This window comes from Zosterops lateralis, assembly GCF_965231275.1.
Source record: "Zosterops lateralis genome assembly, chromosome: 9".
Taxonomy (NCBI): domain Eukaryota; kingdom Metazoa; phylum Chordata; class Aves; order Passeriformes; family Zosteropidae; genus Zosterops; species Zosterops lateralis.
The window spans coordinates 5117306-5139018 of NC_139769.1; the positions used below are offsets into that span (position 1 = coordinate 5117306).

Consider the following 21713-nt stretch of genomic DNA (forward strand, 5'->3'; position numbering starts at 1 on the left):
AGCCCCCAGGCCCCCTCAGGCCGCCATGGCAGCGCGGGGCACGCCGGGACTTGTAGTTTCCACTGCAAATGACGTCACTCACGCACTCCGGGGGGCGGGGAGAGCGGGCGTGCGCGCCCTCCCATTGGCTGCCGCCTGGGCGCGCGGCGGAAGTGTCGCGAAGCCGGCACGTGGGGCCGTTGGGCGGCGGCTTTGAACGGGCGGCCGGGCCGCGGCCATGGAGGCGGCGGCGGGGGGCGGGCAGCGGGTGCTGCTCCGGCAGGTCGGTCCTCGGGCTGTGCTCCCCACAGGCTGCGCTCCCTCAGGTGGCGGGTGGCGGCGGATCTCCCCCGGTCCTGGTTCCGTCACGCTGTCTCCCCTCAGGCGCCGGGCTGGTGGGTCCCCGGCCCCCTCACTCTGTCTCCCCTCAGTTCTGGGGTGTGAGCCCCGGTCCCCTCACTCTGCGCACCCCTCGGGCTGGTGGGTCCCGGTCCCTCCTCCCATTGTCCCCGTGCAGGCACTGGGCTGGCGGGTCCCGGTCCCCTCACGCTGTTTCCCCCCAGGTTCTGGGCTGGCGAGTGGCCGCCGCCATCACCTGGTCCGTGCTGCTGCTGCCCGTCTGCACCGCGGCCTTCATCGTCCTCAGCGGCCTCGACCCCTTCCACCCGGTGCGCTGGATCTCCAGTAGGTGCCCGCCCGCGTTCTCCTGCTTTTGCTTTCACCTGTTTGTGTTTCTGGGATTTTTTTTTTTTTTCCCTACTCTCTGCTGTTTTGGGCTCAGTCCCAGATAACGGGAACTGACGGTGGCATCGTGTTACATTGGTATTTCCAATCGTCTTTGGCCTTTGAAATGTTTCTGTGTTACAACCGCAGTCCACTCTAGGTAGGAATAAGTGTTGCAAGTTCGTGTGAGTAAATCCCTTACAGAAAAAAACACCCCAAGACAACAGGAGAAGTGCTTTAGTTCTCTGTTCTGAGTCGTTGGACACGCTTCCCCTTTCACCCTGTGCAGCTGCTGTTTCCATAAACAGCTTCATTTTCTCTATGGTGCACTGAATCCTAAGAGAAATCCTGAAGCAGCCACTCTGCGTGGTGAGAATAATTTCCCCTGAGTGCCTGCAATGTAAACTGAGAGGTGTTTAGCTGGAAGCTCCATGCCTGTGGTCATTGAGCTGCTCCAGGCAGAGAGAATTGACTTCTTTCCTCCCTTGAAAATAGAAAACCCCTAAAGAACTACTCAGTAAGAATTTTCTTCTCTTTTTAGTGTAGCTGGATGGCTGCAGCTTTTCTTAAATGAAGGGAAATATGATATTTGAGCCACAGTTTAATTTTTTTAAACAAACTTCTGAGTGTTCACTTTCAAAAGAAAAGCAGTTCTAAGTGTATAAAATAGTTTCTATGAAGTTTAAATATGCTTTTGTGCAGAAGTGTTGTGTAGCTGGGCAGACCTCATGTGGGATTAGAACGTCCATTGACTTTAGGCCCTCAGTGGATTATTGTCCATTGCTTAAATGTTATTTTCTGTTACTTAATGTGTTGCTGCTGTATTATTGCAATTTTCTGACCAATAATATTTTTATTTTTTTAGATTCTTTCAATGATTTGTACACTTCCTATGTCATCTTTTGCATCTTCCTGATGTCTGTGGTGATAATAGTAATAAGCATCTTCAACGTTGAGTTTTATGCAGGTGGGTTGTGTAGATTGTTGAACTATCCTAAATTAAATAGGACGATCATTTATAAATTAGTGACTGATTCTGACTGTGAAAAGTTCTTTAGTGACAATGATGGGGTTTTTTCTCTCTTTTTTTTTAATGAAAGATTTTATTATCTTTCATTAAAAAAGATAATATATTTTTTATCTTTTTCTGGTTTTCTGATTTTTCTGTTTTTATTTACAGTTGTGCCATCGATACCATGCTCTCGTTTAGCACTGATAGGAAAAATTATTCACCCTCAGCAAGTCATCCATTCCTTTGTTCATGCTATCATGGGAATGCTGGTTGCTTGGTGTGCTACAGTCATGACAAAAGGGAGGTTCCAGTTTCTTGCCGTGTCCTGCACGCCTTCAGAAAGGTAACTGTGTGTGTCAAAGATAAAGAACGTTTATTGTAAAATATATTTACTGACCGTTTCTTTCAAAAAGAATTCCAAGAATTTGGATATTCTCAAAAACCAGCAATTACATGTTGATTTTCTTTATTAAAGGACTAAAAATACCCCCCTTTGTAAAAGTTACAATGCACAGAGAAATAACTGGACCAGGAAAACTACATTGCCAGGGTTCTTAATGGAAAGTTGTTGACAAGTTGTTTTTCACTTGAACTGGGTCTTGGTCTTGTGGTTAATGGGGTGTATTTCATGCATAAATTACAAAAACAGGTGGTGAGATTCCTACTTTAGCAAAAACTTACTAAGATATCATCAGAAGTACTGATCAGGAAAGTAAAATCAAACTTCTGATTTGAGTTTCCTGGGGCTTGAACAGCTTTTTGTTTTAGACTCAGAATTGATTTTAAGTTTTCTATTTTAGCCTAGAAGATGCTGTTCCTCAGATGTGCCTAAACGAGTATCACCTCTTCTTTCTACTCTCTGGAGCTTTCTTGGGATACAGTTACAGCCTTTTCTATCTTATTAACAACATGAATTATTTGCCATTTCCAATCATACAGGTAAGAGATTTAAGCATCTTTGTAGAAGTGTTTAGGTGAAACAGTGATCAAAAAATTGCAATTGGATAATTTATGAGTATGGCAGCAGAAGCAGCAGCTGCTGTCACTGATAGATGAAGTGTACACCCAGCTTTAAATGCCAGCAGTGTTCATCCTACTCTTCCCTGCTCAGCTCCTTTTAAATGAACACAGAAATTGGGGTGCTGTGACTCTTTAACATTTAGACTACCCCCCTCTGATGCATGTTAAAGCTGGCTGACGTGGCAGCTGAACTAGAGGGAAAAGACAACATGCACAAACTGGGTATCAATTTCAGGAACTGACAGCAAGGGTCACCTAAAAGCTGAAAATCTTGACAGTTAAAAAAAAAACCAAAATCAGCTTCAGTTCAAATCTAAATAGTGCATTAAATCTTGCTTAGAGCTCAACATCCAAAGCCTTTTTGTATGTGTAGCACTATGGAAACTGAGATTCCATTAATTCCTCCGAGGGAGTCCTGCAGAAATCTGTACCAGTGAAACATCATCTTAAAAATACTTCTGTTGCTGCAGCCTCACAGCAGCCATTAACTTTGCCTGATTCCCACTGATGCAGTCCAGCCAATTTGGCAAGAGATTCCTTTAACTAAGGTTGGTTGTATTAGTGGAGAACGTGTGCTGCATGATGCTGACCATTCAGTTCATCAGCAAACCAAGCAGCATTTTGGCAATGCTGCAGTTAGAATAATTTTTTTAAAATTTATTTCTTTATTGTTAATTCGCCATTTTTTGTTGTTTGTTTCAGGTTTTTTTTTCTTTCTTTTTTTTCTTTTTTTTTTTTTTTTTCTAATGCAACCTAGTAAAATAAAAAATTAAATCACTTTGGTTGCATTTGCATGGTTTCATTTTCATGGTTTCATTTGTCAGCTGGGTTGCTTCAGTCATTTGGAAACACACATAGTTTGTTTATTTGGAGGAAAGCATCAGTGTTACATTTGTTTTGCTGCTTGGATGATTACTGACTGTGGAACTCAGGCTTGTCAAAAATTTCCCTATATTTTAATTGAACATTTAGAATGTAAATGAAATCTTGTAGATTAAATATGCCTTTTTTTTTTTCTTTTTTTTTTCTTTATTTTACATTAGACAGGGTTATTCTAGTTTGTTCCCTTGTGTATTGAGTCAATCTACCCCATTCTTCATTTTCACTGCTACAAGTAGGAAACAGGATAAAAACTAGAAATTATTATAAAATGTCAGGAAATATTGGGAGCATAATTAATAAATGTAACACTTGGAATTACCTTAAATTAAGTTTTTAATTGATCTAAGCCTTCAAATAGCTTGTCCTTTTTTGTTGTATTATTTTTATTAACTGTTTCATTGATTTGTTCTGAATGTGGAATACTAAAGTATTTCTTTTGTTTGTTTGGTTTTAGCAATACAAGTATTTACGTTTCAGAAGATCTTTGCCTCTCCTGATAAAACACAGTTGTGTGGAGTCACTATATTTTGTTAGAAACTTCTGTGTCACTTATTACTTTTTTGGTAAGGGTTCCTGACATTCTCTACTTCTTAATTTGTAATTCCTGTATTTGAAAACTTTGATCAGCCAGGCCACACCAGCAGTGGCAGAACTTCTCTGTGTGTAATGTTGCTGTAACATCCCATTTTTTAGGCAAAGATCAGCACTTTGGCTTTACTCTCCAATGCCCTGTATATTATTTGGAGGGAGCTTGGGAAACAAAGGCAGGATGGCTCCCTCCCATATAAAAATGGAGTTTGGTCTGTGGTAAAAAATAAAAAAAAAAAATCTGTGCTGATGAAGATGCTTGCACTGGACTTTTTAAAAATCAGGAATTATTTGTTAGGGTTGTAATGATCCTCCTAAATGATGTCAAAATATGCAAGAATTATTATCCCTTTATTTATATTGGGGGATAAATTAAAAGTATGCTGGTTCTATATCAGATTCCATTAAGTCTTTAAAAGCACTTTGCTGCTGCCTGGGCTGTAGTGAAAATTAATATTAAATTACTATTAACCCTCTTTTGTTAGTGAGGAAACACAATTAACTCACTGCTGAGAAGCGGCAATAAAAGAGAAGGTCTGCATCTCTCAATGTATAACTGCTAGCCTGAAGCCTTTTTTCATTCTCTTTTTTCTATTTCTTAAAACAAAGTAACCCCAAAGACAGATTGTTTCTTGTCCATGTGAATTACAAGACCAATCTCTTGTCTCTGCATGAATTCTACTTTTGTCTTCCTTTTTTTGTCTACTGTGTGTTTTGTAGTGTTGTATTTGTTTCAGAGTTTCTTTTTGACTCCGTAGGTTATATCCCAAAGGTGTGGATATGTACCACAATGGATCTTCATACAGACAGGTAGGTCTGGACACTTGGAATATTGTGAAGAGGTTCCTTTGCTGAGGAAGTGCAGTTTGGCAGCAGAACTCAGTTCTTTGCCTCTCCACACAGAATGTGGGGAGCTCTGGCCATTTCTGAAATGAATCCTAATGGAACCAGCATCCCTTTGTAGAAACCATGTTGTCATTAAAACAGTGATTAGGAAATCATCTTTTTTTTTCTTTTTCTGTAAGTCTTTAAAGTATTGGAAAGGGTAAACACTCCAGATTGCATCTATGACTTTTATCTGGTTTTCTGTGGTATTTTTTTTGGGGGGAGGCACATTTTTATATTTTGTGACTGTTTGTTTTAAAATAGGGAAGCTGGAGTCTTAATACCTTAACTGACTAAAACTCTAGTCATTGTTACTTATTTCATATTTATTTTCCTTAATTGAATTAATTTTTCTTAATAAGAATACTAAAATACTTCTATCCTCTTGGTTATTTTATCTGCAGTAAATTACATCCTCTTGACACTCTGAGTGGCTTATTGGATCTCTCCTTGTTTTACCACACCTGGCTGAGTGGTGTGTTTCTTCTGATGACCTGGTACATTGCCTGGCTGCTCTTCAAAATCTATGCCACAGAGGTCAGTATTTGTGACAGTGCTCAAGTTACATCATCAGTGTGGCACAGATAATTCTTTCGTTTCAAAAGCAGTTCTGCCTAGGAAATAACTCCTTGTGAGTTCTTGAATTTTCACAGCATGCACTGCAGGTAGTAACTGATAACTGAATAGTCAAGAGAGGCCTGGCATTGACTGGCTTTCCCTTTCTTCTCATAGCAAGACCTGTGCTCCTTACAAAATTAATGTTTTGTTACTGCCACCACCTCCTCTTACTCCTCTGCTTCTTTTTCCAGCTATTTCCTTAGAGAGGAAAAAAATTCTTAATCTAACTTCATTTTTATTTTATTTTTAATTAAAACACAATGAGACTTGATAAAAGAGGGAAAAAAAAAAGTGAGGTTTAAATCCTGTGTCAATGTATTGGTGCAAAGTACTAATGGAATGAAATGGCAAATACAGCGCAGTTGAGATGTTTAATTAGAAAGGTGTATTTGTTGTGATTTGGTGAAGAAAAGATTAACAATGAGTCAAGCATGACAACAGCTCTGAAGTGTGAGCAACCTGTCTCAAAGGATAATAACAAGCACCAGTGAACACCTTGTCAACATCTCTAATTACTGTATTGCTTATAAAACTGTGGAAGACGAAAGAAATCATCCATCTGTGAAAGTATAAAATGGACTTTGCCCTTTTGGCTGATAAAAAAAGATTTATTTATCCACATGGTTTTGGTTTTTTTTTTTTTAATGAGCTAAAAAACTTCCAAAGTTGCTTTTAAATATTTTCATAGTGTTAACTGAAAAGTTAGGCAAGAAATTGTAAGATTAGCCCACATGAGCACATTTATTTGAAGATAAAGATACTTGGATTTTCTAAGATTTCTCAATTTTAAACGAAAGGAGTAAACTCTTTTTGTTTCTATGTTAGAAATTCCAGGCCAGTTTACTGGTCTTTCATAAGCGTTTTCCTCTGTATAACACAACTTTTGATGTTTCTATTTAGAGTCATCATTTCCCCATTCAACCAACATTTGCTCAGGAGACAGACCAGTGCCTGCCTAAGATCTTAAACAGCAATCCTCCCCTCCTTATAAAGGTAATTGAACTCCTTCCCTGACAGGTGTTTGCTGAAAAGGTGTTTTTCAGAGCATCCTGTCACATCTTCCAGGTACCAGTTCTGTTCACTGAGCTGTTACTTCCTTGAAAAGCTGCCTCAGAATATTCACAGGCTGTTGCAATTAATGATGAAAATTTGTTTAGTAGTGACATCTGCTGGTGCTCACCACGCTGTTACTGTGAGCTGAAGATTCAGTTAGTTAGAGGCAAGATCGGTGTGCAGCAGAGGTGTCATAGTGTGTCCTGATGCAAAAACAGCAGCTTAGTGGCATCCAGGTTTTTTGTAACTCATGAGTCTTGTCACATAAGCAGGTGTTTTCTCAAATCTTTGTGCTCTCAACATCTTGTCTCTGCAACATATATTTGAGCTTTTAACATCTGTGTTCTGTCTTGAAATTAAAATTATATCTATACTTACATTAGAAGCTGGGTTTCTTTTTTTATAAAAGGCAATAGTAAAAAGCTACTTAAAACCTGTGAGTAAAGAAGAGGAATTTTGGTCTGTGGTAATCATTAATAGGACTTACTGATTATAACACTTAGAAATTGGAGACCTTGTTTAAGAGGTGTTATGTAAATAAAGATAAGAATATTCTCTTGGACATGCAAAATCTACCTTTACTGATTTTACAGATTTCTGATAAGGCTGGAGATATCTGCAATACCTTTTTAAGCTTTGCTGCAGTATCCGAGGATAGGTGGGGAAGAGTTGAGCACAGTTAAAGCAACAGGAGATCTAATATATGATCTCAGATGTCATTAAAGTGTCCAATTCATAATAGAGTTTTGAATATTGTGAGAAATCTGGTTATTTTTAGTGTGGCACATGAATTGTTTAATCACATGAAAAAGCAGTGGTAGATTGGTCCCATAAGACACTGACCCTTCAAGCTGTAGTTGAGCTCTGGTTTGCAAAAACAGATCTTTTCTTAGACTTTTTAGTGTCCTAATATCTTTCTGCCTGAGCTATTAGAATAAAACAAGCATTAAATCTTCTTGAACTGCTGAGAATTGACATATCAGTAAAGCTTTTAATAGCTCAGCAGCCCCACCCAGAGTGGTTTTAAGGATTTGCCTCCATTCTCTTTCTGTTATGTGACTAATTTTAACCAGTGTGAACTCGTTCTTTGGTAGGGATTGATTTTGTATGGATAACTACATATTTTTAAAGCAAATACATTGGACTTTGCCTGCACTAAAACATTTTCCTTTCTTTGTAGTTTTTAGCCTTACAAGACTTGATGTTACTTTCCCAATATTCTCCTGTTCGACGACAGGAAGTCTTTAGCCTTAGTCAGCCAGGTAATTATAAAAACTATTTTGTGTTGATTCCTTTTTAAAAATCATTAGTCAAATGCTCTTAGAACTTATGTAATGTTGTAAGGTATGCTACATAAACCAGGAGCCTCTTCCCTGTGGTGCCTGTTCCAAAAGGATGTTTGATTATCTATATTCATATTGTTTCACCTGCTAAGCTCAACCAGTTGTGGTGTCTGTTGGACTTAAATGACAGCCACAAGGAAACACAAGTTTAGGATTTTGAAAGCAGGGCCCATTTCACACCACCAGTGAAGATAGTGCAGGCTGGATAACCTTAGAGATGTGTATGGGAGCTGAAAGCTGAGGTGTGAGTGAGGGGAAATCAGGCAACAAATACTGAGTCACCACTCCAGCCATGAGAGCAAACACTGGCTGTAACTTCAATTAGTGCACAGTCCTTTTGCTGTATTCAGATATGGCAGAGGAGGTCACTTAAAACTGCTTAGAAGCCTTCAGGAACTTTTTGTAGTACCTTATCAGGAATTCTAGTGTTTGTACTGCTTCAAAACTGTGTTGCCATTGCCACTGATACTGGTTCATTTCAGCTGTTCAGTGATTTCAGATCTGATGGGCTGAACTGCCTGTGTTGCCTGCTTGCTTAGCAGGTTTCACTGAAGTCTTTTTAGAGTTATCCATTGAATCTGTCCATGTTTTCATCTTCCTCTCAGTGCAAAACAGGTTGTCACACTGCAAATGCCCTGTGGCAATTTGGAAGCTGAGCAACACTGTGACAGTGAAGCTCCTGCTGAGAGCACATGGGCACTGTCAGAACAGATCCAGGGAGGAGCAGCTGGGTTAAATTAACCCTGATCTTTCTGTGCTCTGCCAGGTGGGCACCCACACAACTGGACTGCGATATCCCGGGAGTGTTTGAGTCTCCTCAGTGACCTGACTCAGAGGCTGATTGCACAGCAAGAAGCAGCAGCAGCAGCAAATGGGAGAGCAAAGCCACCAGTGGGAGAGCTGAAAGTACCTCCACAGACTCCAGGTATGTGAGGAAATGCTCATAAAGGTTTGTAAAGCATGAAGGTAGCAATAGGTACGTTAGTCTCAATTAAATTTTATGAGGAAAATGAGGTATTTCTGCTAATAAATACGAACAAAAAAGATCCTCTCCCAATTAATCTTAGGTATTTGTGTCGAAATAATCCCAAAATAGCTGGAAAATTTGCAATTATCATGTTCACTCAGTTTGTTTATTTGCATGATATTATGTTCAATACAGTATTTTTTTCCATACTTGCATGAATAAAAGAAGTCTGATTATCACAGTTTCAGTAAGTGGTTCAACACAGCACAGGGAGAATTTAAGTCTTGCCAAGAGATGCTCTGTAATTTGCATAACTGCTCTTATGATTAGTTTAAGATGGTAAAATTAGGTTCTGTTTATGTTTGTGTGATTCACTAATATCACTGCAGAGTGAGGAAAGCCCAGTCTGACTCCTGAGCTGTGAGCAGCCTCCAGGCATTTTGAGTGTTTTACATGCCAGACTTGGGCATCATTCCTGGGAGCACAGCTGTGTTAGCACAAGGCTGCCAGGTAATGGAATCCCTTAGCAGGCAGTGCCCTGGCAACAGCACTCTTGATATGCCATAGGTGAATTTCTCCTGGTGCTGCTGATGCTTGGATTTGGAGACAGACATGCCTTTTCTTACATGCTAATCAGAACGACTTTTCATTTTTCTATGGACAGCCTGTTCTCTAGTACTTAATGCTAAGAGCCCACTTTATGTACATATATAGCAGAGTGTTGGAATGTCAGCTAGCAGGAGTAAAATAAATAAATCCACATGGATCCTTCTCATCACTTGCTGTTTTTAAGCTGATGAACTTTGAAAACCCTCCATGCTTATGTTGATGTGTACTTCTTTGCAAGACCAGAGTGCTAACCATGTCCTTTCTTAAAAAGTTCTGATACAGATGTTGTTGAAACAGCAATCAAATAACAAACCCATCTCCTATGTCATTGTGCCAGCCTGTTGTCTTCATGCAGTGTGTTCTTTTTCACCAGGAGCTGTTGGCATAGAAGACATGTCATTCCAGTCACAGAGGTCCAACATTGTTCTCAGAGCCTCCATGTCTCCACTGGTTAAACCATCCCTGATGCCTGTGAAGACATCTCCTGGCTCTGATGTTGGTTCACCTTTCAGCTCTCCTGCTCTCAGTTATAAGATGGGAGTTGTGGATGTAAAGTCTCCTTGGCATGGATCAGTCCAAAGTCCCCATGTTGTGAGAAGGGGACCAAAGCTGTGGACATCACTTTCAGGTAGAGATTCTTCCACAGCCATAAGTGTAGTAGCCTGGTCAATGGAGAGCTGCATAGTGAGGATTAAAGTGACAGCAATCGGTTTTTCTGAAGATAATGTACTTTTTTCTTGCAGATCAGCAAATGAATGGTTCCCACCATGAACCTTTGCCAGTGCTCTCTGCTGCAAGAACTGGCAGTGAGGCAGTGCAGCCAAGATTTTTCTACACATGGCTTCAGAACAAGCAAGAACAGGTGGAGTAAAGTTGCAGTGCATAGGGGGTGCAGCTTAGGTGATACCTCTCTCAAAGAATTTTCCACTTTATGGAATGAATACTTCCCTCTCCACTTAGTTGATATAACACAAATCCTTGCCTCCAGTCCCAATGCCTTTGTGCTGTGTGAAGGGCTGAGAAGGGGCAACTGTACATTAAATAAATACAAATGATGTGTTTAATCTTTTGTTTCTTTTCAGATAAAAACCTTCTTGTCCAAACGGGCGCTGATAATGTATTTCTTCAGCAAGGTAAGGGTGGTCCTGTGTTTGAAACACAGGTACTGGCTTTAAAACTTGTTTCTCAAAGGCTTTCAATAAGTACAACTTCTTGCTTGCTGTGAATTTCCTAGCAGAATTGTCCCATACCTGCAGAAAATAATAATGCTTTTTTAAACTCATCTGATTAGAATCTGCATCTTGCTTAAAGCATTCTTAGCCCTTGAAAAGTAGCTAGTGTATATCCTTTTCTTCCATCTTTTTTTTCCCTCCTCAATTACAGCTGTAGCATTGTGGGCAGCTCCTGTCCAAAAATAATTTTACTTCTTTAGATCAGATTTTTCTGGCTATTTCTCAAGATCTGTTGACTTTGCAGGTCTGTTCTGAAACCTGCGAGTTTGGTGATATTATTTATAAAGTGCACTCACAACACTTTGGTTTCTTCTCAGCACCCAGAAGCCTCCATCCAGGCTGTCTTTTCTGATGCCCAAATGCACATCTGGGCTTTGGAAGGTGAGTGGTTTCCAGGTGATCCACTCTGTTGCTTCATGGAAAACTCTCTGGGCTCTGTGCTTTATAAATGTAACAACAACAACAAAATCTTTGAAATGCTTTTGACAAAAGCATAACTGCACTTCAAACATCAACATGACTAAAGTCTAATTCACTTGTTAGTTTTGAGATCCCACATGAGATCTCTTACTTTATGTTCTGTACAGATTCCTGAATTTGATTTCTGGTGCTTCTCTCTCATGTGAACCCATGTATCACTTTTACATTTTTTCTAGTGACAGATGTATGATGCCTTTTTACAACAGCTTTTCTGACTAAAGGCTCTGGGTCTTTCTCTGTTTGTCAGAGAGCTGAGGGAGGCAATCAGGTAGTAACTTGGCAAATAAACGAAAAGATGGTTTGCAGAGAATTAGAACAACAGTGACAGTATGAAGTTACATTTTGGATTTTTCTTGTTTCTTTCAAAATCATGAGTAAATACTGGTATTGATAGAATCTTCTGTTACGTTTGACTGTGCAAAGTGGATCAGTTTTCTTAGTGATGTGTTTTATGGGCAGATGTGCCATGCTGTGTCAGATTGAAGATGATGGCTTGGGATGTAGTGTCCAGAGATGGGAATCACACATTATTTTTATGGAATCTCTCTTGCTTTACTAACTTAAGCTATTATACACTTGTCAAACCTGTGAGTGGTTTGGTCCTTGAGCCAGAGCTGAGGTGACTGGCAGCTGGCAGCAGCAAGTTCTGAGGAATTCCAGCACACTAGTGGAATCTCCAGGCAACACCATGATCTTTGTTATTGAATTCTCACCTTTTGAAGCATTAATTACAACAAATCTCTTTTTTAAGGTCTGTCTCACTTGGTAGCAGCCTCTTTTACTGAAGACCAGTTTGGGGTTGTCCAAACTACACTGCCAGCTATCCTGAACACGTTGCTGACTCTTCAGGAGGTAAAACTGTTAACTTTTCCTTGCTGCAGGGCAAGTTTAGGAGAGGAGAAGGAGTCTTGTTGATTTTACATAATAACCTTGCTGACTAGTCATAACATGGAAGGTACTGCCACTAAAACAGCTCTTCTGCAGTTAATCTAACCAAAACAGCTGGTTGCAACTATGTACACTATGAAACAGCTGAATAAAAACACTGTTGGTTTTTCAAAATGTGGAGGGAGAAAATATGGAATGGCTAATTTTAAAGAAATGCTACTGTGTGTTCAGTTGAAGAGTTTATTTCAGGGATGCAGCAATTCTAATACAGTATCTTTTGCAGAGTTAGAACTTTATTTGGTTGCACACAATTCCTGGTGCAACATGGAGCACTTGGAGACATTGCAAATCTCAGGAGATAAAATCTGTGTCTCTGCTAATACTAAGACACTACTCTCAAATTACTGATGTTTGTGTAATGTGCATTTTAAGAAATCCAGATTTATTTCCATGGCTATCCATGTCCTATTAACATAACCATTTTACAGTGCCCTAATGGAGATTCTTGGAAAGAATTTAGAGGTTATTAAAGTTCTTCTAAAGTGTAAGTCATCTATTCCAAGAACAGGCACCGGGGGGAAAAAAGCCAATACCCTTGTTTGTGAAATAAACAAGTCATAATACAGGACAGAATTGTGTTTCTCCTGCAGCATGTGATGTGCTTAGCTTAAGACTCAGTAACAGAGACTCTTATTTCACAGAACTTGCTTCTGTGTTCCTGTTGATGGCTGGGAAATGCTCAGTCTCCAAAACATTTTTGTGCATCTTGGTGGAATTTCTCAACTTGCACTTTATTTTTGCTTCATTTGACACAAAGCTGTCACTAGTTACATTATGAAATAATTGAACAGATTACAGGAATCTATTTTTCCTCCATCAGGTCGTAGACAGACATTTCAAGCTGCCACATGTTTCTAGCAAACCTCCCCGGATTTCAGGGAGTCTGGTGGACACATCCTACAAAACACTACGATTTGCACTTAGAGCATCTCTGAAAACAGCCCTGTACCGGATAACCACTGTCTTTGGAGAACACTTGAAGTAAGAATTCCTCATGATTGCTTGCTCGTTAAATTTAGTTTAATTCATGTCTGTGAAAAGAGAAGTTTAGGGAAAAAAATCCTTTCTGGTCATTATTATAACATGGTATTTTAGTATTTTTTTGATTTGTGGAACTTTAAAAAGTTCCTGTGTAGATATATGATCCCCCTTAGAAATTTATTATTCATAGATTTCTGGGCAATTTTTCTTAGTGACTTTTCATGAACTCTTTAGAAGCAGTTCATGAATACCACTTGTTTAATAAATCTGAGCTGCTGAAAAGAAAATAAATCAACTAGAGACAATTGTTCTGCAAAGAGAGAGAATCCTATGAAGGGTCCAAATAATGGAATTCCGTTGCTGCCTTGTTGTCCAACAGCTCTTCCTCAGCCACTCTCCCAGCAGGCAAACTTCCATACTTGGCCTTAGAATATGTGGGACTGAAACCTCCTGTAGTATCTGCCCATCTCTCCCTCTGGGGATGAAATGTCCCTCAGTTTAGAAGTGCTCAATATACAGGAGGGTTCGTTTTAGGAGATTCTTTCTTATCTAAATCACCCTTGCAAGTTAATCAGTTGCTGTTTAGAGGTAAGGAAATGGGAAATGTTTCCTGGTATAGGTATTTTTTAGAAGCTGTTGAGGAAAAGAATGGACAGTTTCAAGTTAAATGCTTCTTTGTCTTGGAACATAAATGGTTTTTCATGAAATTTAGCTTCAGTGTAATTGATTACAATGTACACTCAATTTTGGCTTGAGACTTTATTTTTGTGCTGTACTACTTTTAATGTAAAATTTGTTTTTAATGTAAAATTCTGCATTTGTTTCTAGTGCTGTACAAGTGTCTACAGAACATAAGAAAAGACTTCAGCAATTCCTGGAGTACAAAGAATAAATTTTGATGCAGCTACGGTTGTTTTTTTCAAAACTCTTGCTAAGAAGAAAATGGGACTAATGAGGCTTTTTACCTTGGCTTCTTGGAAAAGCATATGGAAGTATAAGTTGCAGAACAAAACTTTTAGAACTGTAGAAGAGTTCTTATGGGTTTGGATCATTTTTGTATAATAAAACTTGTAATTTTTGCCATCTTGCCTTCTTTTAATGTCACTTACAAATGAGAAAGTGCCGGTTCTTCTTTCTAGGTAAGACTATGACATTTAAGATTGCCAGAGTTATTTTGACACTCAGATCTTTCATTATTTTTCACACTGTGTTCTCTCCTTACTCTCTTCTGTTAAGGGGCTGAGGAGAGATTCACATAGATACTTAGTGTTTAAGAGCTTCATAAATTTAGTTGATAACACTTTTAGATCAAGAGTGTAGTTTAAGTGTAGGAAACAGATGTGCCCAGGAATAAAACATGCTGCTCCTCTGTAAGCTGGAAATACTCCTTCAGAGTAAAATGGGTGTGCAGAAAGGAATTAATAGCACCCAAATACTGCCTGGAAGGTAAGCAGCTCAGATTTTATCTTTAAGGTGAATTAGCAAACCAAGTTCTGATCTATACAGAAACATACAGGAAACAGTACTGCATTTAGTAAAACTCCCAAGTAATGATACTGAGAAATAAAGTTTAGATCAACAGCTTTCTGTTTGGGGGGTAGGAAGGATGTTTGCAGCACATCCAAATTTTTCAAAATGGTATATACATTATTGGTAGATTCTGGTGAACAATATTACTTATCAAAAGCTTTTTTTATCTGAAAATGTAAATAATTTGAAAATTAAGTATTCAGTTTTTAAACATACTCCAGTTACTGTGATACCTATACTGGAAAATGTGTGGAGTATGAAGATGAGAACAGTAAGCTAAATGGTCTTGTAAATGAATTTAGTTTGATAAGGGGAACAAAACTATAATTTTCCTTCAGTGCTGTTATTCCTCTGGTTTTTGTTGTGTTGGTTTTTTTTTTTTTTTTTTAACAGAGCACCCAAGATTTGAGGATGTTAGTTATGTTGATGTGATGTGGCTGTGTAGTAATAGGGTGTCTGTAAGGCTTGAGTAAAAGAGAAACTCCTGAATCTGCAGTGAGACCTGCATGTTGCTTTCTTCAGTAGAGAGAGGTAATTTTTTTGTAATACAGACACTGCAGATGTTAGATTTGATAGTGGAAATGAGAATTATATTGTTCTTTTTGCATTGAGATGGCCCATAGCAAACACAGTAAGGTGATAGCCTTTCACAATGTTTAAAGGTTAAGCTAAAGCTTCCCCACACTTGACTTCTACCACAGGTAGAAGCCTCTTCCCTGCCTGACTTATTAAGTAATTTATTTTGCATATTTTTTGGCATTGCCATGTGCACCTGGAGTTAAATGGTGCTTTAGTTGGTACCTCAGGTGTAACTGGTAAACCAAATACTGCAGATTAAAGTTTCAAGTACATTTTTCACACTTTTCAACAGGTGCAGTGTTTTTATTTTTATTGCTGTGGTATTTTTTGCAGCACTCCCACACCCATAAACTGTAAATTCCAATTAAGTGTTACATTTGTGAACAGGCTTAAAATGTAGATGACTTTTTGATGGCAAAGTGGCTGAGGTCTGTCCTTATGTTGCAGCAGAGATTTGCACATATCTGCTAATTTGTGTGATTCATGGCATTGTCCCTATGACAGAAGAGCTTTCAAAATCTGATTGCTCTGTGGTTTCTTTAACAGCTTCAATATTTAAAGAGCTGAAGACTTTACTTTTTAAGCCTTAACTTAAAAGTGCATCTTTAACAGTATCTCATGCTTGTGAGTCACAGTGTACAAGAATATAAAGTGTGTGTTGGGTGCCCTTTGAAGTTGAGTAACTGATAACATCTTACTCTGGTTTTGGATTAGGAATAATTCTATTCCCTGGCAAACTGTGTTTCAACTCCTTTTGTGTACTTCGTCTTAACACAAAAAGAATCAGTCTGTGAAGCCTCTGTGAGGTAGGGGAAGAGTCTCCTGAGTTCAATTCTGCATTCTGGGTACTGAAAACAAAAATAAAGCCTTTTTACAGTTGGTTTCTGTGTAGCTGCAACTAAACTGGATCCCTCAAGCCCCTGATATTTTTTCATCTGTTTAATCATCTCAAAGGTGAGCTGCATCTTGTTGCTGGATTGCCTGCTGCATGCACAGGTGAAACAGCATTCTGGTAACCACAGGTGAGCTGCAGTCAAGAGTGTACCTGAAATAATATCCACTGCAGCTGTGGAGAGATACAGTTGATGGTTCAGATCCCTGTTCCTGTTACAGTGGAGTAATGAAATAGAGGCTTAAGCTCTTGAGCAATCAGTTATAAATCTGAAAAAAACACCCTATTTTGCTTCATTTTCTGAGATACAGCTTTGAAAATTTAGACTGTGGGTGGACAAATGCAGAGGCTCTGGTCCTTGAAGCTCTTGCACTCTGCTGTATCCACGGGAGCCGGGCAGGACTCACTCCCTCAACAGGAGCTCTGCCACTTTGGAGAATTGTCCCCGTGCCAGTCGTGGCTCCAGGCCTGAATGCCCCTTGAAATGAAGTGGTTTCGATTCTGTTGCTGCGTGCTCTGAACAGAGGCTGCATTGTGTGTGCTGTGCTCAGTGTCCCCAGGCCTGCAGCAGCCATCTTCCCACTTCCCACCACGCTCCTCCGGCTCCCAGGGCAGCCAGGGACGTGCCAGGCTCTCGCTGATGAATGTTCTGGTACCTGTTCAGTCACAGGCAAGTGGTGCAGTCTGTGGGCTCTGTGCTTGCCAGGCCTCCCCCAGCTCCTGCAGGTGGCTACCTGTGGGATGGGTGCTCTGCCTGGGGAGGGCCTGATGCTCTGGGGGTGGGTGAGTGTATGGAATCCATAGGAGGTGGCCTCAGGAGCAGCCTTGGCTGTGGAGGTGCTTTGCCACGTACAGTGCTGTCCCCTTTCCCTGTGGGATGAATGGTGGCAGCTTGCAGTGTTTTCCTTCTTCAAGCAGGTGTGTTGTAGCTGCAGGGCTTCACACAGCGACGGCAGCCACGCTCCCACCACTCCCATCACCACCACCTCTCAAAGATGCAATAAAACAATCAAAGTCTGTGTGGAATCATCACAGACACTACACTGCAAGTTGAGAATCCTCCCCACTACCCATCCCCACACCCTCTTCCCTCTGTAGTCTTTGATATTTTCCATCACCAGTACTGTGTTAATGTATTTGCTGTGTGGATTAAATGCATTTGGGTGCTGTGGACATGCCTGGAATGTGGTTTGCCAAGATCTTGTGTTGTAAGGGGATGTAGAATGTTGCTTTCTTTTGCTGCAGACTCATGGTAGAGATTTGCATCTGGCAGATTGACTTTGCACAGTGTAGAATAAACAAACAGCGCAGCTCTCTCATGTTGGAGAGAGCAGAATCTGCACCATGCTCAGATTTCAGAAAACAGAAAAAAAAATCTAGAGAAGATCTCACCTTTCTGTCCTTGGGACTACAGTAGAGCTAGTCAGTCAGGAGACAGATGAACATGGGGTCTCTGAAGCCTGCCATGAGAACAAAACACAAATTCAAGTGAGAATAGTTCCCTGTTGGAGATGCAAGCTGATTATTGAATAAATGGTGATGGCACAGGAATTTCCTCTTTAGTTTCTTTTTCTATCTCCCTAACGAGTCAGTTCCTACAGTAAGATTTGCAGAGAAAACTGTGGCCTAAGCCACGTGTATGTACTTATGCAATCATCAAAGGAACCAGTGCTGAGTGTACTGAGTTCCTCTCCTACTTCTGCCTAAAACACAAAAAAATACAGGCTTTGCCTTTCACTCCTTGAACAACTCCACTTTTAAATCTGACTCCTAAAACACAGGGCTGGAGTGGGCTGTTGTATATAACTGCATTTGTCTGAAAAGGTATGACAAGAGCCCTGGAGGAATTTTGTAGGAATTAGGAATATAAATATGTAACTGCCTGTAAGTCAAAGATTGTTGAGGGTTATGTGTAAGCATCATCCTCTGCTCTTGCTAAGCAAGTTCCAGTTGTGGGCTTACCAGTGCTTGAAGTTTCAGTTCAAGAGACAGACTGTCCCTACCCCCAGGACAAGCTCTGAGGAGCAGGGAGATGGGGCAGTAGCTCTGTGAGGCACAGGGTTCCCTGTCTGTTCACCTGCTCAGAGCAGGTCCAGGCTGCCACTTGTCAGGGGTGGTAAGAGTTTTGGGTTGAGCATGGCTGCATCTCAAAGTTGGGTTCTGAGGGGCTTTTGTTGTTGCACGCACTGCAACATTCTGGGAAGGCTTTATCAGCAACCACAGTGTGTTTTAGGAAGAGAAAGTCTGCTCTTATAATTAGTACAAGCTGAAAACTGCCAGGGAAAAATTGTTTTTTTGTGCTTTGCATAGAGATCCTGTGCAGCACTTCAGCTCTTTACAGGTGGCCACTTTGCAAGTCTCCCAGATTCTGCATGTTCTGTTTGGGACACCAAGGGATGAATTTAACTGATGGAACTGGAAATGAATTTTACCATAGACAATGATGGGAAATGCTAAATAACCTGGAGCAAAGGGTGAGGGAAGCAGTCGATCTTTGTCACAAGTTTAGCACTCAAACTGAAGATTTTGGCTTCTGGGCCCCTGTTCTAAAATGGGATTTAGCCTAGCCCCAACCTCCCTCACCTCCAGTGATGATAACAAAATGTTTGTGTCCAGATCAGTAGGCTTCTGCAGTGATGGACACCAAAGAAATGCCCTGGAGTAAATGAACAATTCTGTATTCTGCACAAGGCTTGGCTGGTGTTCAGTAAATACATTCACTGTGTGGCCCAGACATTATGCCAATGAAGAGAAAACAGAAGAGTGACTAGCTGCTCATTCAGCAATCACTGTCTTCAGTGCATTGAATATATGGAACCCCAGGCAAAATAACTGGGCATCATGTTATAACTCCAGTTCTGTAACTCATTTAGAGAAGGCATGAGTCAAGTTTGTACCAGCAATTCTAGTCCTGGCATGTCCCAGTGCCAAGGACTGATTTTACAAGCTGAACATTCTTAAGTTGGGCTGTTCTGTGGGGTTTTGTTTGTTTATGATTGAAGTTTATTTTACGACCTGTGTTGTGTATTCGTGGTGTGAGAGATGGATCTATTTATTGACTGATGCAGAGAAATTGTATGGATGAATGTTTGAGGAAACTAACTGCAGGTGTAAACAACCACATCCTGAATTGGAGCCTGGTTGGACCCTTCCTCAGAAGTTCACAGGAATGATCTGCCAATTAACTGGGGAGGCAGGAGGGATCTGTAGTGTTCCAGTGGCTTTTGGAGATGATGGTTGTTTCTTGCAGTTTCTGCAAGACAAAGGTGGATTCAAGATTACCATGTGATTTTCCCAAAATATGCTGTTGTAAAGAGGTTTGTTTTTATAAGATAAGTCAGCATGATCTGAGGAATTTCTTTTTTCTAACTACAAGAACTATAAACAAATCTGTAAGTTATGAGGCAATAGTTGAGTCCATCACTAGATAATGTGTGGTCAGTTTGACCCTGCTGCCTTAATTTAGGAGGTTATTTTCAAACCACTATAAAGAAGGGCTTTGTGCTGCCTTAAAGGGATATGGGCAATCTCTAATACTCACAGAGACAATTCCTTTGGCTCAGTTTTTGTTTGGTTGTTTCTCTTTTGCTATCTGTGGTGCAGTAAATTAAAACAAAAACAAGTCTGGACTTGTCATGCCCTTGTAAATAAACTGCTGTGTGTGAATTGACAGCTCCTTTGCAACCAGGTTATTTATAATAGAGTTTGTTATTCTCCCACCAGAGAGCTTGTTTTGCCCAATATTAAGAGAACACTTATGGTAACACCTCCCATTTCTGTCTGCACTGCAGCAGTTACACGCAGTTCTCACAATTTCAATTGTGTCCTTTTAAAATCTCGTTGCCTGCTGGAAGAGATGATTTCAATATGTGAACTAGAGATTAATACTTCACTTCTGCTTGTTTGCTCTGCTCAGCTCACCTTACCTTACCTGTATCCGTTCTGCTTCATTCCTCTCCTCCCACAGAACTGCTTGGGGAACGGGAGGTTTCAGCTGCTCTGAATTTTTCCAAGATCCGGTTTGTGACGGTGGCTGGGTAAAGCCGTCACTTCCTGACAAAGGTAAAGACCTTTGAAGGCTGCATTTGGTGAACTGGAGTGTCCTTCATGCAGTGTCCTTTCCCCCTTCCTGTTACAGATGATCTCTCACTGTCCTCCTGTGCTCCAGCTTTCGAGGCAGGAAACCCTGTGCAGCTGTGAGCATAGGAACTGTTGAGAGCAAAGAGGTTCTTGAGCATCTGCAAAAGCACCTGTAAGGCCCTGAAAACATTGTCATGGCAATGATCTGATCATGGCTGGTGTCAGTAAGGAAAACGTATCATACTTTTAAAAACTTGTTCTTAGTAATACAACTTCACTCTGGCCCAAGCTAGCTTTAGACTACTACCTGTTTTCTCTTTCTTTGGTCACTAGCTAGGACTGAATGGGCAGATGGGCAAGTCTCTAATTCCTTAGCATCTGTGCCTTACCCACTTGACCTAGTGAGAGGATATTCAGGGAGCAGTTTCATTCCTCTGGATGTTTTTTATACCAAATTGCAACCCCACCTTTCATATGTGACTCAGAATGAAGCAGGGTCTAGCTTCAGGGACTGAAGATGGTCTGTCTGCCTCAACTGAAAGGTTTGCTTTGCTGATGGTGACATCATTAACAGAGAGAAGAGGAAAATGGCCTGACTGTAGGCCATGCCATGACCAATGACCACAGCCCTTGGCAACCAGGAATGCAGAACAAGAAGGCTAATACAGAGAAATCTTCCCCACATTTTCCTAAGAGCAGACTCTTGCTGTCATGGGGGAGAGAGGCCAATGACTGGTTTTCACAAGGACACAAGGAGGGAGACACCCATCTAGCTCAGGGCTGTAGTGACAACATTGGGTGAATCAGTGTGTGCTGTACAGCTTGTGCATGCAGCAAAGTCGTGGTGACCCAGGGCATGGAATAGTCTCAGCAACCACGATAGCACTTGCTTGCCCTTTGTTCCAGAACCAAAACATGAAGTGTCTTCTGATTCAGTAGGGAGAGAAAACGGACTACTTAACTCTTGCATTAATACAGTTATTCAAGGAGCATTTGTTTCTCCCTGCACTTGTCCCTTCCACGTCTGTGGACTCACCAGAGGGGCCAAGTCATTGCTTTGGAACAGCTCTAAGAGTCAAGTCTGCATCAGACACATCCAGGTCTGGAAGAGAATGTCCATCCACCACCTGTTTCTCTTGCTCAGGGACAGGGCTGGGCATCCCCAGCTGCACAGTCCCACTAAAGACAGGGCAGCTGCCAAATGCTTTACTTGAACCTGAGGAAACAGTGTTGTGAGCACAGGTTTGAGTCTTTGGGGCTTCATTTCCTGTGGGAGGAATATGGGGACCTGTATTTCTGTGACATGATCTGC

The 21713-nt window shown here is 40.7% G+C and overlaps 1 protein-coding gene across 2 annotated transcripts; it reads left to right on the top strand.

The window, feature by feature from the left end:
* The first annotated feature begins 141 nt into the window (after positions 1-141).
* On the top strand, positions 142-16241 carry NDC1 (NDC1 transmembrane nucleoporin). Of its 2 annotated transcripts, XM_083867905.1 has the most exons (17): positions 142-663; positions 1568-1669; positions 1883-2057; positions 2515-2653; positions 4071-4179; positions 4963-5014; positions 5494-5626; positions 6608-6700; positions 7941-8022; positions 8870-9028; positions 10053-10307; positions 10423-10541; positions 10762-10812; positions 11229-11292; positions 12143-12243; positions 13160-13320; positions 14149-16241. In XM_083867905.1, the coding sequence occupies exons 2-17, from the start codon at positions 1618-1620 to the stop codon at positions 14210-14212; spliced, it is 1809 nt and encodes a 602-aa protein (XP_083724031.1). In that variant the 5' UTR covers positions 142-663; positions 1568-1617; the 3' UTR covers positions 14213-16241. The 2 variants fall into 2 exon arrangements, with proteins under 2 accessions (XP_083724031.1, XP_083724030.1); XM_083867904.1 differs by lacking the exon at positions 142-663 and having other exon boundaries at positions 1474-2057.
* Positions 16242-21713: the final 5472 nt, after the last annotated feature.

Bases quoted from the DNA above. Each gene is read 5' to 3' on its own strand.
- NDC1 (XM_083867904.1), top strand. From the start codon at position 1,618: ATGTCTGTGGTGATAATAGTAATAAGCATCTTCAACGTTGAGTTTTAT. The intron at 2,654-4,070 runs GTAAGAGATTTA...GTTTGGTTTTAG, and splicing joins TGCCATTTCCAATCATACAG to CAATACAAGTATTTACGTTT. The intron at 13,321-14,148 runs GTAAGAATTCCT...ATTTGTTTCTAG, and splicing joins GTCTTTGGAGAACACTTGAA to TGCTGTACAAGTGTCTACAG.